Source organism: Mesoplodon bidens (genome assembly GCF_964165515.1).
Source record: "Mesoplodon bidens genome assembly, chromosome: 3".
Lineage (NCBI taxonomy): Eukaryota > Metazoa > Chordata > Mammalia > Artiodactyla > Ziphiidae > Mesoplodon > Mesoplodon bidens.
The window spans coordinates 130,149,395-130,165,162 of NC_138178.1; the positions used below are offsets into that span (position 1 = coordinate 130,149,395).

General features: G+C 44.2%; 1 protein-coding gene across 1 annotated transcript; it reads left to right on the top strand.

Moving 5' to 3' along the window:
* The first annotated feature begins 5,733 nt into the window (after positions 1-5,733).
* Positions 5,734-13,805, top strand: PTGDR (prostaglandin D2 receptor). The gene is made up of 2 exons (XM_081228644.1): positions 5,734-6,654; positions 13,028-13,805. The coding sequence occupies exons 1-2, from the start codon at positions 5,809-5,811 to the stop codon at positions 13,265-13,267; spliced, it is 1,086 nt and encodes a 361-aa protein (XP_081084770.1). The 5' UTR covers positions 5,734-5,808; the 3' UTR covers positions 13,268-13,805.
* Positions 13,806-15,768: the final 1,963 nt, after the last annotated feature.

The following is a 15,768-nucleotide window of genomic DNA, read 5'->3' on the forward strand; positions in this document are numbered from 1 at the left end:
ATGCACTACCCAGATCCCCCTCCAAACTAAACGGCTTACTCTTCCGGCTACTGGCACACAGTCCTCACTATCAGCCCCCTCTAGCTGTTGCCTTGTCTCAAGCAATTCAAAAGAATTGCTGCCCTCAAGGTCATGTGCCCTTCCCTGGGCCCCCAGTGCCTGGCCAACCCAAGGTGATAAGGCCCTCACCCCCAGTTTGGGGCAACTCCAAAGACCCCTTTCAGCTTCTGAGCTACCAGTCAGGTTGGTTCGAGCCTTTTATTGAAACTATCATAGCCTGACTTCACCCTCTGCCCAATCCTGCTTCTGTTCCTTCCCTTTCGCAGGTGTTCATCACCAAAGCACTCCTAATAAATATCCTACACACTAGCCTCCATCTCAGAGTCTGCTTCACAGGGAACAAACTAGCCACACCTGCCAGCAATATCCCTTAGAACCACAAGCAAACTGCTAGAAAATCTCAGTAATCAGTGAAACGTCAAACCTATAATTGGGTTGACAAATGTATTATTCCACCATTTATTTATTCCTAGGTCATCACCCAAAGGCAGTTTCAAAAATTCATTCTGATCTTTAGGGTTTAAACTACAGCCAAGCTATAACTGAGAATATGTTTTCTCCAAGATCCAAGCATACAGAGATCCTGATCCTGATTTATACGTGGACACTGAGGTCGGCCAGGACACACCCACTCCCCAGAATCTCTGGAGGATTTAATTACTTGCTTTGGCAGCAAAAGATATCAAAATGAAACTTCTTGATGGACAAGAGGTTGGGGAGGCCAAAAAAGCAGAAATCACAATGGGACAAAATGAAGAGTTCACTAAACCACCTGCAAACTTTAGCCAACAGATGCTAATATGATGTTTGTGCAGACTTGGCCACATGACATAGGCAACCAGCAGAAATGTAGGCAACTGGCATGCTGTCTGACCCTGGGGGAGTTCTGCCTCCCCACCTCTGAGCAAATAAAGGAAATTGCAGGGTCCTTCCTTTCTCTCCCACCCTCTTGTCTCCTCTGTTCTTCTCTTCCTCCAAAGCAGAGGCCTGGGGAATCCAAAAGATCTGGATGCCATTCTAGCCTCATCACTTACTAATTATGTAAACTTGGAGAAGTTATTAACCTGAGTCTCATTTTCCTTATCTGAAAAATGGGGGGAAAAGAAAGAAGACTTCTTGGGTGCTACTGACAGGAATAAAAACATTGACATCACTGACAGAGCCATGCAGAGCAAGTCACAGCACTAAGCTTAAATTCTAGTCCAGTGGTTCTCACTGTAACTGCACAGTGGAGTGAAGCCTGGAGGGAACTCCCAGAGAGTCTGATATAATTGGTTTAAGGTGTCGAATCATCAGAAATGTTTACAGCTTTCTAAGTGATTCTAAAGTGCAGCCAAGGATGGCAGCCGCTATGGAAAACAGTATGGGGGCTGCTTAAACAACTAAAAGTAGATATGATCCAGCAATCCCACTCCTGGGCATATATACAGAAAAGATGAAAACTCTAATTCAGAAAGATACATGCACCCCAATATTCATAGCAGCACTATATACAATAGCCAAGACATGGAAGTAACCTAAGTGTCTATTGACAGATGAATGGGTAAAGAAGATGTGACATATATATACAATGGAATATTACTCAGACCTAAAAAAGAATGAAATAATGCCATTTGCAACAACATGGATGGACCTAGAGATTACCATACTAAGTGAAGTAAGTCAGACAGAGAAAGACAAATATTATATGATATCATTTATATGTGGTGTATAAAAAAATGATACAAATGAACTTATATTTACAAAACAGAAATAGACTCACAGACATAGAAAACAAACTTATGGTTAAAAAGGGGAGGTGAAGGAGGGATAAATTAGGAATATGGGATTAACAGATACACACTACTATGTATAAAATAGATAAACAACAAGGACCTATTGTATAACACAGAGAACTATATTTGATATCTTGTAATAACCTATAATGGAAAAGAATCTGAAATATATATATATAAATAACTATAAACAGAATCACTTTGCTGTATACCTGAAACATTGTAAATCAACTAAACTTCAATTAAAAAATAATAAATAAATGAATAAATAAAGTACAGCCAAGGTTGAGAATGATTGCTCCATGAAGATTATTTTCTATTTTAGGTACATAACTAGCATATGAGTTCAGTATAAGTACTCCTCCCTCCATTTCCACAGACAAGGAAACAGGTTTAGAAAGGTTAGAAGGTCGCTCAAGGGTACAGAGCTAGCAAGGGGGAAAAGCTGAGATCTGAATTCACACAGTATGACCACAAAGACCCTTCCCATCACCACCACACTGCTGTGCCACCACCTCACCCCCTGCATGTGAAGAGTATCTAGCACGGCCACTAGCACAGAGCAGATGCTCCAAAATTGGTAGCTAAGTTTGTCTTTACTTTTTAGCTTTCCTCCTCCCTATTCTTTGCTCTTCACAATCCCCAGCCCAAAATGTTGCTTAGAGTTCAGTAGGATTGAGGGATGGATAAGAACAGTCAATATGGATCCAGGAAATCCTATTCTTTTTCCTACTCTCCCCTTTCTAAAATCTGGCCATGAGCATACACTTGTTTTCTGTTTAAAAAATTTGTAGATAATTATTACAGGTACCATACTGAAAATATCACAAATCCAAGGAGAAATTTTTCAACCATCCATTCTCAAGTTTAAGTTAATGTTTTATTTGCCTATGTCACTTCTAGTTCTTGTCCATGAGCATATATGGTTTTTATATTTACAAAATCATAATATAATTATATATTTAGATGTGTCTGTTCACATTATACCATATATATTTTTCCAGAAGATTTGTCTTATAACCCAATTAAGCAACCTGCAGATTATGAAGATAACTTTACTATGTAACTGGGCCCAAGATATTTTCATTAGAAGTTTCCCTCTAGGGGTCGGGGTGGGGAACCTTAGCCTTGTTACTATGAAAGCTGATATAAAAGTGTATAACCATGTAAAGGTCACATGACATGACATTTGCCTTCGCTTCTTTGCTGTATGTTCCTCAAGGCCCACACACCTCACTCCCATTCCTGGCACAAAGTAAGAGCTCAAAAAATACTTGATGTATGAACAAATGATACTTTTCTGGGCTGAACAATGAAGTTGTACAATAAGATTTCTTAGGCGGAGGAACAGGAGACTCCAAAGTTAACCATGAGAATAGGGCAGGGTGAACCAGAGCAAACAGGCAGGAAAGCAGCTGGAAATCCCATGGTAAAGGCCAGCTACACTGGCCAGAAGGAAGCATGTGGTTTCCTGAATTGTATCCATTCAAAGCCATCAGCCTTGAAGCATGACATATATAGACCATGTCAAGGATGGACAGTTGCCCCTTCAGTCCCACTTGAGAGTTGTTTCTAAAAAGTTGCGTACATTCTTGGAAGGGGTATGAAGGTCAAGACAGCTGGAACAGAAAAATAAGACTGCAAAAAATGGGAGTCGGTACGCTTCAGAGAACATCCCGATACAACGTCATTAGAGGAAGATTCTTAACCTAGAGTCTACTGGGCCTCCTCCAGGCAGCATAGCGAGACTTCAGGAAACTGTGAACACACTGAAATTGGTATAAATTGTGCATACGTGTGGCTGTCTGTCTAGAGAGGAGACCTCAGATTCATCAGATTTTTGTGCCCCTTGGTTATCGGGCCTGCTACTTCCTCCTCTTCATCAACTCAAATGGAGCTCCTCTAAGTCCATAATTATTCATTAGGGGCTGGAGGTGGGAATAAGAAGTGGTGGGAACGAGAGGGAGAAGGGAACTAAGCCCTCGGAAGACCTTCTATTAATTGAGTTAATAGATGTGAAAGGATTAGAGAGTGTTCAGCATATATAAATAGGGGCTTATAAATGTTAGCTCTCACTATTTTTATTACTCTATGCCAAAAGCCTTATACTTTCTCAGCTTCACAATAACCCTACAAGGCCAGCATAAGTCCCATATCCTATTTATAAGGAAACAGACTCAGAGAGATTAAGTAGATTAAGAGATTAAGTAAACTAACCCGTGGGTCACAGCTAGTGGTGGAGTTCAGAAAGATCTAATTCCAAAGCTTGGACTCTTTGTCCCCACCCCAAGACCTGAATTACTGGCCAGGCTTTCAATCTGAAAGCAGCCTCTCCGGCTACCCTTTAGGCTTTTATGTCTAAAGCCCGGTCTTACTCTCTCTCTGAGTCTGTCCATCAGAACAGGCACTGAGCCACAAAATGAGCTTCTTCAAGCCAAGGCATAATCTACTTGCTTATGTAATAGGGTCCTCGTCATCCCCCTGAAATTCCACACTCAAGCCAGTTTCTTTCCCAGGGTGTCAAGTGTTAATTAAAGAAATAAGTCACGCTAAGCACAATTAACTCCCTCCAATCTATCATGCAGCCAAGTGAAAGGCCAGAAGGGCAGAAATGTTTTCTAATAGTCACAAACCAGAGTGAAAAAGCTTTAAACTAAGTCTCCTATTTTCTGGTTTCCAAATCCATGCTCAAAATTGCAGTTAAACATTAGCTACTAAAACAGCCTTCCTAAAACATGGGAGAATCCTGACAAATGTATGTACTTAGTGCTTCCTACGCGTTTGCACTTTACACGTGTTATCCCTGTTTCAAAAGAGCCAAACAAGCTGGTTAGATGTTACTTCTTGTGACGTTAAGCAAGTCTCTCAGGGTCACACAGTGAGTAACAGAACCAGGACTTAAACCCGGGTCTGATATCATCAGCACTCTTAACCATCCTCCTCCCACCATGTCTACACAACCACCGTGATTCACGCTACCCAGCATCTCCTCTTGGTTTTCCCTGGAGCCACTTGCCTGAAAGCTTGATAGGAGAAGCCACGGAAGCAAGACAGCTGGACTCTATAAATAGAAGATCCGGGTTCCAAGTCCAGCTCAAGTACTAGCTCTGCCACCTTGGGAGATGACTTAAACTTCCAAGATCTCCGTTTCCTCACCTAGGCCATGAAGCTCATTGTTCCTGTTTCAGGATCTAGAAGAGAAAGGAGCTAAGGCTTAGGTGTTATGCGAAGGTTGGTTACCTTTTCCCCTCCTTAAAGCACTAACGCGAAAACTAGTGGTAGCGCTTTCTCAGCCTCCCAGCCGCGCTCAACTTCAGAGTTCTTCTCGGCCACCGCCACAGTCCCACCACGCCACCACCCCCTCCTCGGGCCCCTCTCCTCCCAGTGGCCGCGGCTTAATTTCCCCTCCATTTCAGTTGTTCTCTTGCCTCGCAGGAAGGACTGGTCTTGGATGCTCCTCCTCGGGCCCCTCTCCTCCCAGTGGCTGCGGCTTAATTTCCCCTCCATTTCAGTAGTTCTCTTGCCTCGCAGGAAGGACTGGTCTTGGATGCTGGGAGTCTGCCTACTTTCCCCCATTCCTTCCTTCCTTCCTTCCTTCCTTCCTCCCTCCCTCCTTCCCTCCCTTCCTTCCTTCCTCCCTCCCTTCTTCCGACTCTGGGCTTGAGGATCTGTCTCTCCTCAGGACCCGGCGCGTCGGGGCGGAGCTCTTCACTCGGCTGCCGGGGGTCTCTGAGAAACCAGCGCGGGCTGCGCAGCCGGCCGTGCGTCCCGCCCCGAGGGGCGGGGTGTGACCCGAGAGTTGAGATAAGAGGCGCCTGCGGTGGGGAACAGACCGCCGTCCGCGGAGCTTTCTTGGCGGCTCAGCCTCTCCGGCGGAGCCGGGCGCAGGGCGGCCTGGGGCGCTCCTCTGCACCGAGACGCCGTGGCCCCAGCGCTCCCGCAGCCTCCGCTCTGGCTCGCCACGCCTCCCACCATGAGGCCGCTGTTCTACCGCTGCTGCAACACCACGTCGGTGGAGAAGGGAAACTCAGCGACGATGGGCGGGGTGCTCTTCAGCACGGGCCTCCTGGGCAACCTGCTAGCCCTGGGGCTGCTGGCGCGCTCGGGGCTGCGGTCGTGCCCGCGGCGCTCGCCGCGCCCGCCGCCCTCCGTCTTCTACGTGCTGGTGTGCGGCCTGACGGTCACCGACCTGCTGGGCAAGTCCCTCGTGAGCCCCTTCGTGCTGTCCGCCTACGCGCAGAACCGGAGCCTGAGGGGCCTGGAGCCCGCATCCGGCAGCTCGCTGTGCCAAGCCTTCGCCTTCTTCATGTCCTTCTTCGGGCTTGCCTCGACGCTGCAGCTGCTGGCCATGGCCCTGGAGTGCTGGCTCTCCCTGGGGCATCCCTTCTTCTACCGACGGTACATCACCCCGCGCCGGGGCGCACTGGTGGCGCCTGTCGTGGGCGCCTTCTGCCTCGCTTTCTGCTCGCTGCCCTTCGCGGGCTTCGGGAAGTTCGTGCAGTACTGCCCCGGCACCTGGTGCTTCATCCAAATGGTCCACGAGGAGCGCTCGCTGTCGGTGCTGAGCTACTCGGTGCTCTACGCCAGCCTCATGCTGCTGCTGGTCCTCGCCATCGGGCTGTGCAACCTGAGCGCCATGCGCAACCTCTACGCGATGCACCTGCGGCTGCGGCGGCTCCCGCGCTCTGGCCCCAGGGAACGAGCGGAGCTGGCCGCCGGCGAGAGGGAAGAGACCGCGCAGCCCCTGGAGGAGCTGGATCACCTCCTGCTGTTAGCCCTCATGACTGTGCTCTTCACCATGTGCTCCCTGCCTTTAATTGTGAGTCGCTTGGCGCTCAGGCTGCGGGAGACTGAAGCGCGTCGGGCCGCAGTTGCCGGGAGGGAAGGGTGGGGCGCACTGGACGCGGTGCAAGAGGAGATGCGCCCTGAGCCAGGAGGGTGTGTTGCTGCGTTCCCCGGATCAGGTTCCCTCCACAGCCCCCAGGAGATAGAACCCAATTTGCTGAGCCAAAAGAGGTAAAGCCACAGAAAGGTAGGGAAAGCCGGAGCCGGATGGTGTCCCCTTAGCCCCGCAGAACCTCTCCAGTTAGCAGAACCCCCTCCTCCCTGCTTTCCTCTGCGAAGATCTCAGGGTTATTTATGCACCTCAGGACTTTGAGGAGCGGACCTTGGCAATACGAGTCCTTTACCACTTCTCGATGGCTACGTGAGGTTTTATTTCGTTACACCTGCCCATGATTTTAGTGGCATCAGAAATGGGCAAATGGTATCTGGGAGTTCTCCCCGGTGTTGGTGTGGAAAGGGAATAGGGAAGGTGTGCTCCTGTCAAAGTGATTTGCACATGTGAGTGACTAAAAGCATAGGTTTAGGTTTTTTTTAACTCGTGAGTAAACTTTGAGGAGTGGCGGATGCCGTTTCTTGTGCTGCAGAGGCGGAGAGGCTGTTTGGATTAGCAGATGTGTAGGAACGTTTCCGCTGGTGGTGTCGTTCTAATAACCTGTCTCGACAGGTTTTGTTTCTATCTTGGCAAGCGAGGTGACATGAAAGCCCTTATGTTGGGTTTATCACTAACGTTGGTGCAGATTGAATTACTTCCTCATTTTGCAGGTATTTCCTCTTGTGACCCGGGCCAAGACACCTAGGAGTGGCTGAGGCTTGAGAAACCTTTTTCAGCCTTGCTCCTCTCCCTCTCCAGACCCCACAGTGTACTTGTTCAACATGAACAACATTTAAATAAATTCGTTACCAAGTCCGTGTCATTGGAGTCCTGAGACTTATGTGAATAGGAAAGTTAAGTTTCTCATGGCAGTGTAGCAGTTTTGGACATTACTTTCAAGGGTGGATGAAAGTGAAATATACTGTGATTTTTCCCTTAAATGAAGGCCTTAATGTGTTGGGCAAAGAGCTCTCTGGGTTAGGATCAGAACTCCCCAAGATAAATAAATAAATCTATATCTATATAAACAGAGAGATAGAGATATAGGTATAGATATTTAGCAGTGGTTTTCAAACTTTAGCACGCTCAGACTCATCAGCAGTGCTTTTAGAAGCAGAGCTGGCTGGGCCCCATTCTCCAGAGTTTCTGATGCAGACATTTTTGAAGAATTCAGCAGCCTCTTCTTCACCTGCTGATGTGGGGATCACATTTTGAGAACCACACTCTAAAGCAAGACTTAGCAATCACAGCCCACAGGCCAAATATGTCCTGCCCACTGTTTTAGTGCAGCCCTGGAGTTAAGAATAGTTTTTATAAGTAAACATTTGCCATAAATTTGATGATAGGGCACATGAACTCTGAACCCCAACTAAGTTAAATATGATTCCAAGAAAAAGACTCACTCTTCTCTTTAGTAGACATGTATTACCAAAAATTGTACTCAATTATTATTACATTTTTAATTTCATCAATTAAAATTGTAGAAATGTGTTTTCTCTCTTGTTAGTAAGTACCTACTAAATATTCACTATTTGCCTCTTGACTCATAAAACCTAAAATGTTTGCTCTTCAGCCCTTTACAGAATATGTTTTCAGATCCTTGCTCTAAAATAAGAGCCTTACTTACCTGTGCTGCGATAAAAGCAGAAATTAGCCAAATGCCTGGATATTATGTCCTGAGTTTGAATGTTTTAGTAAGAATAATGCAGAAAGCATAATACATTGGAAAGAACATTGCACTTGACGACTCTCTAAGGAGATTTGAATAACTCACAGGGGCTTGTGAGGATTGAAGGAAATAATGGACTTGAAAATGATTTTCTAAAAAACTTGTAAAGTTTCAAAGACATGCAATGCAGACAGCATTCTTCACAGGAAGTATCATTTCTAGAAAGGATAGGGGCTTTAACATAGGTTTGAATCAGGTCTCATCACTTACTAAGTATAAAAGCGCTTACTTATCCTTTCTAACCTCAGTTTCCTCATCTGTGATGAGGATAACTATTCTTGCTCTGTAAGATAGTTATGAGGATTTGAAGTGTTATATATACATATATATATATATATATATACACATACATACATAAATACACACTAACCAGGTACCTGGTGGCCTCAAAAATTAGTATTACTAATTATAACTTCCATTTATTATAATTGCCTGCTAGACATAGAAAATTAATTAAGAAATATGACCTCCGAAGATAGTATAATATTTTAAGGCAGTGGTTCTCAAACTTGTTCTAGTCTAACGACCCTCTTTTCACTCTTAAAAATTATTAAGGACCCAAAGATGTTTTATTTATGTGGATTATATCTATTAGTATTTACAATATTAGAAATTAAAAATAAGAAAAATTTTAGATATTATTGTAAAACAAGTTACAATGTACTTATTGCTTGTGTTTTTACATAGGTGAAAGAGAAGTTTGAGATTTCAAAATTATTTAATGAATGATAATAAAGTATAGTAATATTAGCAGATAACATGGGAAAAAGCATGTTAAGAGCACAGAAACACTGAGAACAATCTCTGAAAATGCACATATGTATATCCTATTACCTTAGAAAGGTCTAGAAAATGCAAGAGTACACAGCACATATTCCATTAGCCATGGGAGTGATGATGTCATTCATTACATATCAGGCAGCTTCTGTGAAACTCACTGTACACTTATGAGAGGATGAAAGTGAAAAAAGACAAGTAACATCTTTTTATGAAAATAGTTTTGACCACATAGACACACGGAAAGAGTATTAAAGATGCCCATTCTTTGAAAATCACTTTTCTAAGGAAAGGATTTAGTGATTGGAAAAAATAAGGCTGTATGTGAAGGTGGGTAAACTTAAAAAAAAAATCTTGCTCATCACATAAATATCATATTTCATTAAGCCGGTGAAAAGTTTGTTGGAATATGATTTTTTAATTAAGTTTGTTATAATGCTGGATTAGAGCAAGATGTTTAGATTGAATTCTCATATTTCCAATTTGATACGGTAAAAAGAAAGTATAGAGAATATGGGAGGAGCTTTAGTGGCAGTTTGCAGCACGTTCTTTAATGTATACAAAGTATTTTCATCAAAATTATTTTTACCTTAGAAAACCACAGTGTTTTGGAGGTTCGTCGGGGAGCAGGAATGGCTGAAAGAGGGTTTTCACGAAGAGATTCAACATAGTAGTTGAAAGGTTTAGAAGCCAGGTAAAGGTATGCACAAGCTTGTGCAATCGCATATATCAGAATCCATGGAGTCAGAGAAGTGGTTAGAGGACCTCCTGCATGCATTGAGATAACTCTTGTGTGTGTGTGTGTGTGTGTGTGTGTGTGTGTGTGTGTGTTTCATTTTGTTGAGCAGAAAGAATGGGTGGGATGCGCCATCCATAGGAGGCTGTTAAAGTTGTGTAAGGGATGGTAGCAAGAGACTGGCCCAGGGAAAAGGGAAGAAGTGGATTTAAAGAGCTAGAGCAGAGGGTGAGGTCTAGGGTGTGGTGATGGATGAACTGAATGGGAGAGGGCGTTGGAATCAATGTTGATGTCCTAAGCAGGGATGTCCAGCCAAGCTGTCGCCAGAGAACCGGCAACAGCAACATTTTTTTGTGGACCCCTAATTTCAACAGAGGGCGCTCTTCTCACACCAGTTCTCTTTGTGTAATGACCTACACGCGTTGAACAAACCAGTTGTATATTCTGAGGGTATTCCGTATTCAAGCCCTCTGTTAGAGGAGCAGTTTATAAAGTATATTCTAGGGAATACCATTGATCATCAGAGGATTTTTCGAAAGTCTAGATTGTGTTCAAACGGATGTCTTGTGAGAATTTATAGAATATGTACTTTGATCACTGTCACAAGGAAATAAATTTGTCATATTTTTAGTAAACTCAAAAAATAAATAAAATTAAAAGGCCGTTTGTAGAATATTACATTTCTAATACAAATCAGGTGACTTGAAAGTACAGATAACCTAATAATATGCAATAGAATTGATATGGATAAATAGTGTACAGAAATAAAATTTGTCTTAATTATATAAACATCATTCAGTTACCCAGATCCCAACTAATCAAGCATTCTCAAATAGTAAGAATTATATCTTGCTGCACTCCACTTTGAGGAGAAAGGAGCAAATATAAAGATTAAAGTTATATAAAGTGTTTGCTTTTTCAGTCAACTCAAGTGTGTAGCCTGTTGTCATCCATTTATTCATTCATCTCAGATCTGGAACCTACAACATTCCAGGCACTGTAATTCATTGTGGGGATATAAAATGAGAAAAACATCACATCTGCCCGCAGCTATAATACTGGGGGTGAGAGGGAGTGACTAGGGCCGGAAAGGAGTTAGAAAAGGAAAGGATTGACTCCTAATTGATAAAATAATAATACTAGCTAATTATTAAATTATTCTTAATGCAAGGACCTGTTCTCACGGTTGTACTCATACTATCTCATGCAAATTTCATAACAATCCTGAAAGATAGGTGCAATTATCCCCATTGTATAGATGAGGAAACAGAGTAACTTGCCTAAAGTAACACAGCCAGTGAGGCGATTCTATCTAGCCTGGATGGTCGGACTCCAAAGCTGATGAGCTTAACCACCACCTTAACCATCACCAGAGGCTTCGTGTTGGGGGTAATGTTTTAGGTCAACCTGGAAAGAAGGTAGGATTTGGGCATGTAATCAATTTCCACATCTGTAAAATGGAGATAATGAACATACTTACTTCACAGGACTTTCGTAAGGATGAAACAAACTTTTAAAAGTAAAACACTTAGAACGGTGCCTGAGAATATGAAGCTCTGTGTGGACGTTAGCCATTATTATTACTCTTAGTGTTATTAAGCAGTGATGATGGGAGAGGGCTTCCAGATAAACTCCGTCTTCTAAGTGCACTAGATGGAAGTATCTGAGCCTACAGAAAAGAGAATAAAAGGTAAGGAAACAATTATGAGAACATACATCTTCTCATATCCCTGATTGCGTTGAATGGGTCTGGTCTGTGTACTTATTCATATCCCCTCCCATTAATGTTGAGTGTGCATATTTTCTGTACCATTAGAGTCCATTTTGTCCCATTATGGATTTAGAATCTCAATGAGCATGGGCGATGTAAGAGCACTGAGAAAAAGTGGCTGGCCTCCAACTGAGTGGGAGACAGTTGTAGTGCTGGTCTAGACAGCAGTGTCAGCTGAATGGCAGGAAAGGGATGAAGCAGTTTGCAGGGCTCCCAAGAGGCCAGAGAGCTCAAGGAAGAGCAAGACAATACAGGAGTGGCTGGGCACAGGTAAGTAGGCTTATCGCTCTGTGTATGTTTCTTTTTTCTTCCTAGTCTGAAAAGAGGATGACAACCACAGAATGATAAGCATCTGTGCTAAAAATGAGTAATTTACACAAGTTGTCTCCTGTCTTTCCACTGGAATATGTCCTGTCTCTTCACGTTGATTAAACGTTTCTGTTTCAGATGGACTCACAGACATAGAAAACAAACGTATGGCTATCAAAAGAGAAATCGGGGGCAGGGATAAATAAGGGATTTGGGATTAACAGATACACACTGCTATATATAAAATAGATAGACAAGGACCTACTGTATAGCACAAGGAACTGTATATCTTGTAATAACCTATATTGGAAAAGAATCTGAAAAAAAATACATTTATATGTATATACATATACATATATATGCTGTACACCTAAAACATTGCAAATCAGCTATACTTCAATAAAAAAAAATTCAGAGAAAGAAAAAACAAGTTTCTGTTTCATTGGTGTCTCCACACATGTGACATTTCACAAGAGTGACTTATTTCTGGGCTAACTAAGAATCGAGGACAGGAAGGAGGCAGAGGAAAAAGGGAAGAGAATCAGTATCTATGGGAGTGCGGTGACTCTGTAAACGACTCAGTAGACTAGATTTGTCCCACTTCAGCTCTTCCTCTACACCGCCAGGCAGGGAGCGGGCAACTCTAGCCCTGCCACACTCACCACAGGTGGACCAGCTCCAGGGACTTAGCCAGGGGCTCCCAGGAGGACCAGGCTTCCACTGAGACTCCCAGGTCGGCCCTGCACCTCCCTGGCTTCTCACTTGCACCCATCCACTGTGGTGGCCTTAGCTGCTTATAAATTTACCCAAATGAATACTCCAAGCCAAGCTGCCATACTCTTACGGAAAAGTAATGTTTCCTAAGTGAAGTAAGTGAATTTGTTGCAGCCATCGACCTTCCGCTATCCTAATTGAATATTTTCCTTTAAAACAGTATCGTGCTTACTATGGAGCGTTTAAAGCTGTTCACGAGAAAAATGGAACTGCTGAAGAAATTGAAGACCTCCGAGCCTTACGCTTTCTCTCTGTGATCTCCATTGTGGACCCTTGGATTTTCATCATTTTCAGAACATCGGTATTTCGGGTGTTTTTTCACAAGATTTTCATAAGGCCTCTTATGTATAGGAACTGGCACAGCAATTCTTGCGGAACTAACATGGAATCCAGCCTGTGACAGTGTGTTAACCTCTCTGGTAAACTCAGGAATATATCACATTTTCTGGCAAAGAAACATGATCAAAAAAATCTTACAGGGCTTCCCTGGTGGCGCAGTGGTTGAGAGTCCACCTGCTGATGCAAGGGATATGGGTTCGTGCCCCGGTCCGGGAGGATCCCACGTGCCGCGGAGCGGCTGGGCCCGTGAGCCATGGCCGCTGAGCCTGTGCGTCCGGAGCCTGTGCTCCGCAACGGGAGAGGCCACAACAGTGAGAGGCCCGCGTACTGAAAAAAAAAAAAAAAAACTTACAAGTTATATCCTTAAAAGCTATGTCCCAGGGCTTCCCTGGTGGCGCAGTGGTTGCTAGTCCGCCTGCCGATGCAGGGGGACACGGGTTCGTGCCCCGATCCGGGAAGATCCCACGTGCCGTGGAGCGGCTGGGCCCGTGAGCCATGGCCGCTGAGCCTGCACATCCGGAGCCTGTGCTCCGCAACGGGAGAGGCCACAACAGTGAGAGGCCCGCATAGCGCAAAAAAGAAAAAAAAAAGAAAAGCTATGTCCCATAACAAAACATCTAAATGTATTTTCAAAACTATTCGATCAATCTTTTTTTTTTTTTTTTTTTTTTGCGGTATGCGGGCCCCTCACAGTTGTGGCCTCTCCCATTGCGGAGCACAGGCTCAGGACGCGCAGGCCCAGCGGCCATGGCTCACGGGCCCAGTCGCTCCGCGGCACGTGGGATCTTCCCGGACCGGGGCACGAACCCGTGTCCCCTGCATCGGCAGGCGGTCTCTCAACCACTGCGCCACCAGGAAAGCCCTCGATCGATCGATCTTTTTTTTTTTTTTTTTTTTTTTTTTTGCGGTACGCGGGCCTTTCACTGTTGTGGCCTCTCCCGTTGCGGAGCACAGGCTCCGGACGCACAGGCTCAGCGGCCATGGCTCACGGGACCAGCCGCTCCGCGGCATGTGGGATCTTCCTGGACCGGGGCACGAACCCGTGTCCCCTGCATCGGCAGGCGGACTCTCAACCACTGCGCCACCAGGGAAGCCCTCGATCGATCTTAATAATGTGTTGTCACTCTATATTCATGAACGAGTTCAGTGGGGTTTTTCATTTTGAGTATAATAGCAACTACAATTTCATATATTGTAAACAATGTTAAAAGTCTTAAAGCAATGATAGTAATTGTTCCATTGTTTGTACTTGGTGTCCCTAATTTTTTAAGGCGGTCTTGAGACCTCTGGGTCTTTATTTAAATTCAGTAGAAACAACACAGTTTACAATTATGTGATAGGTGTTCTTAAATTTTCTTACCCTCTTTATTTCTAGTGGAACCTGATTTGTTTATTTTGCATCACAATTGCCCCTGTTTAATTCTTTCCTTTGCCAACTGATACAAGTATAGCCTGAATTATAGATGCTCATCTGAAAAGGGTGGTAGAAAATATAACTAGGTGAGGCGTTTGGAGCGTCCTTCCCCAGCCACCCTCTGGGAAAACGCTCACCACCTTGTGTGAAGAGGCGAAGCTGTAAATAAGTAAATGAAAGACAAGATGTGACTATGGTCTACACCCTAGAGAAGAAAAAGTTCTTTATACCCTTTGAAGTCCAGTTTCTTGTGTGTTGAGGTAGGGGTGTCAGTAGGCATGAAAATTTGGAGTGGGCTACAAAATGTTGTTTCAGTTTTTGGAACCTCCATTTTGTAGGTTTATCAAAATAATGGATTCTTTGGTGGGGAGGGATTTATGGTCTTTGGAAGACAGGGATGTAGGACTTCCCAGAGAGCGTGTTTACTAATCATGGCTGTGACACAGCCGGGCATTCAGCACAGAGACAAGCTCACCCGGGACTCAGTCAGCCTCAGCTGAGAGCAGTGGCAATGACCTTAACATCTACATGTTAAAGCCATATTCTGCCCTTGGTGGAGACAGTAAGACCTTATTGAGGTTCCTGAGAGATACGCTTTCAATCTGGAGCAGAATATGGCTCAGATGGAGCACCACCAAGCACTTTAATTGTACATAATGTTTACAAACGTTAGCAACACTATGACCAAAAGGGAAAAGTGGGGAAAACACAGCTGCAGCTGTTAAACTAAGCAAGAGACTGTAGACCCAGCCTGCAGGGAAGAACTTTCACCTTGGGTAAAAGATGAAAGTTTTTTCATGGGGGCATCAGAGGGATTTCAGCATCTGTGGTGTACCTGACACACTCAGACTCTGAGCTGGACAGCCGGCTACATCTGAATAGCCTGAGACCCCCATTCAGCCATCCCTTCCAAAGATCAAAGTATTTGCCTTATTTTCAGCTTAGGAGCAGCCCCATTTTTTCACCTCTGGTTTATCTCAGAGGTGGTATTAACCTGGAAATATATGTGTAATTTTTGTGTGTAGCAAAACTGTGAAATGGCCAAATTAGGCATACAGGAATTATAATCTGAGAGTATGATGTGATGAAAAATGCACTTGTTTTCAAGTTTAACTCTCGTTTGTATATTTAATTTGTAAGTACCTGTA

Excerpts from the sequence above, each read along its gene's own strand:
- PTGDR (XM_081228644.1), top strand. The coding sequence starts at position 5,809 with ATGAGGCCGCTGTTCTACCGCTGCTGCAACACCACGTCGGTGGAGAAG. Across the intron at positions 6,655-13,027 it reads TGTGCTCCCTGCCTTTAATT|TATCGTGCTTACTATGGAGC; the intron begins GTGAGTCGCTTG and ends CCTTTAAAACAG.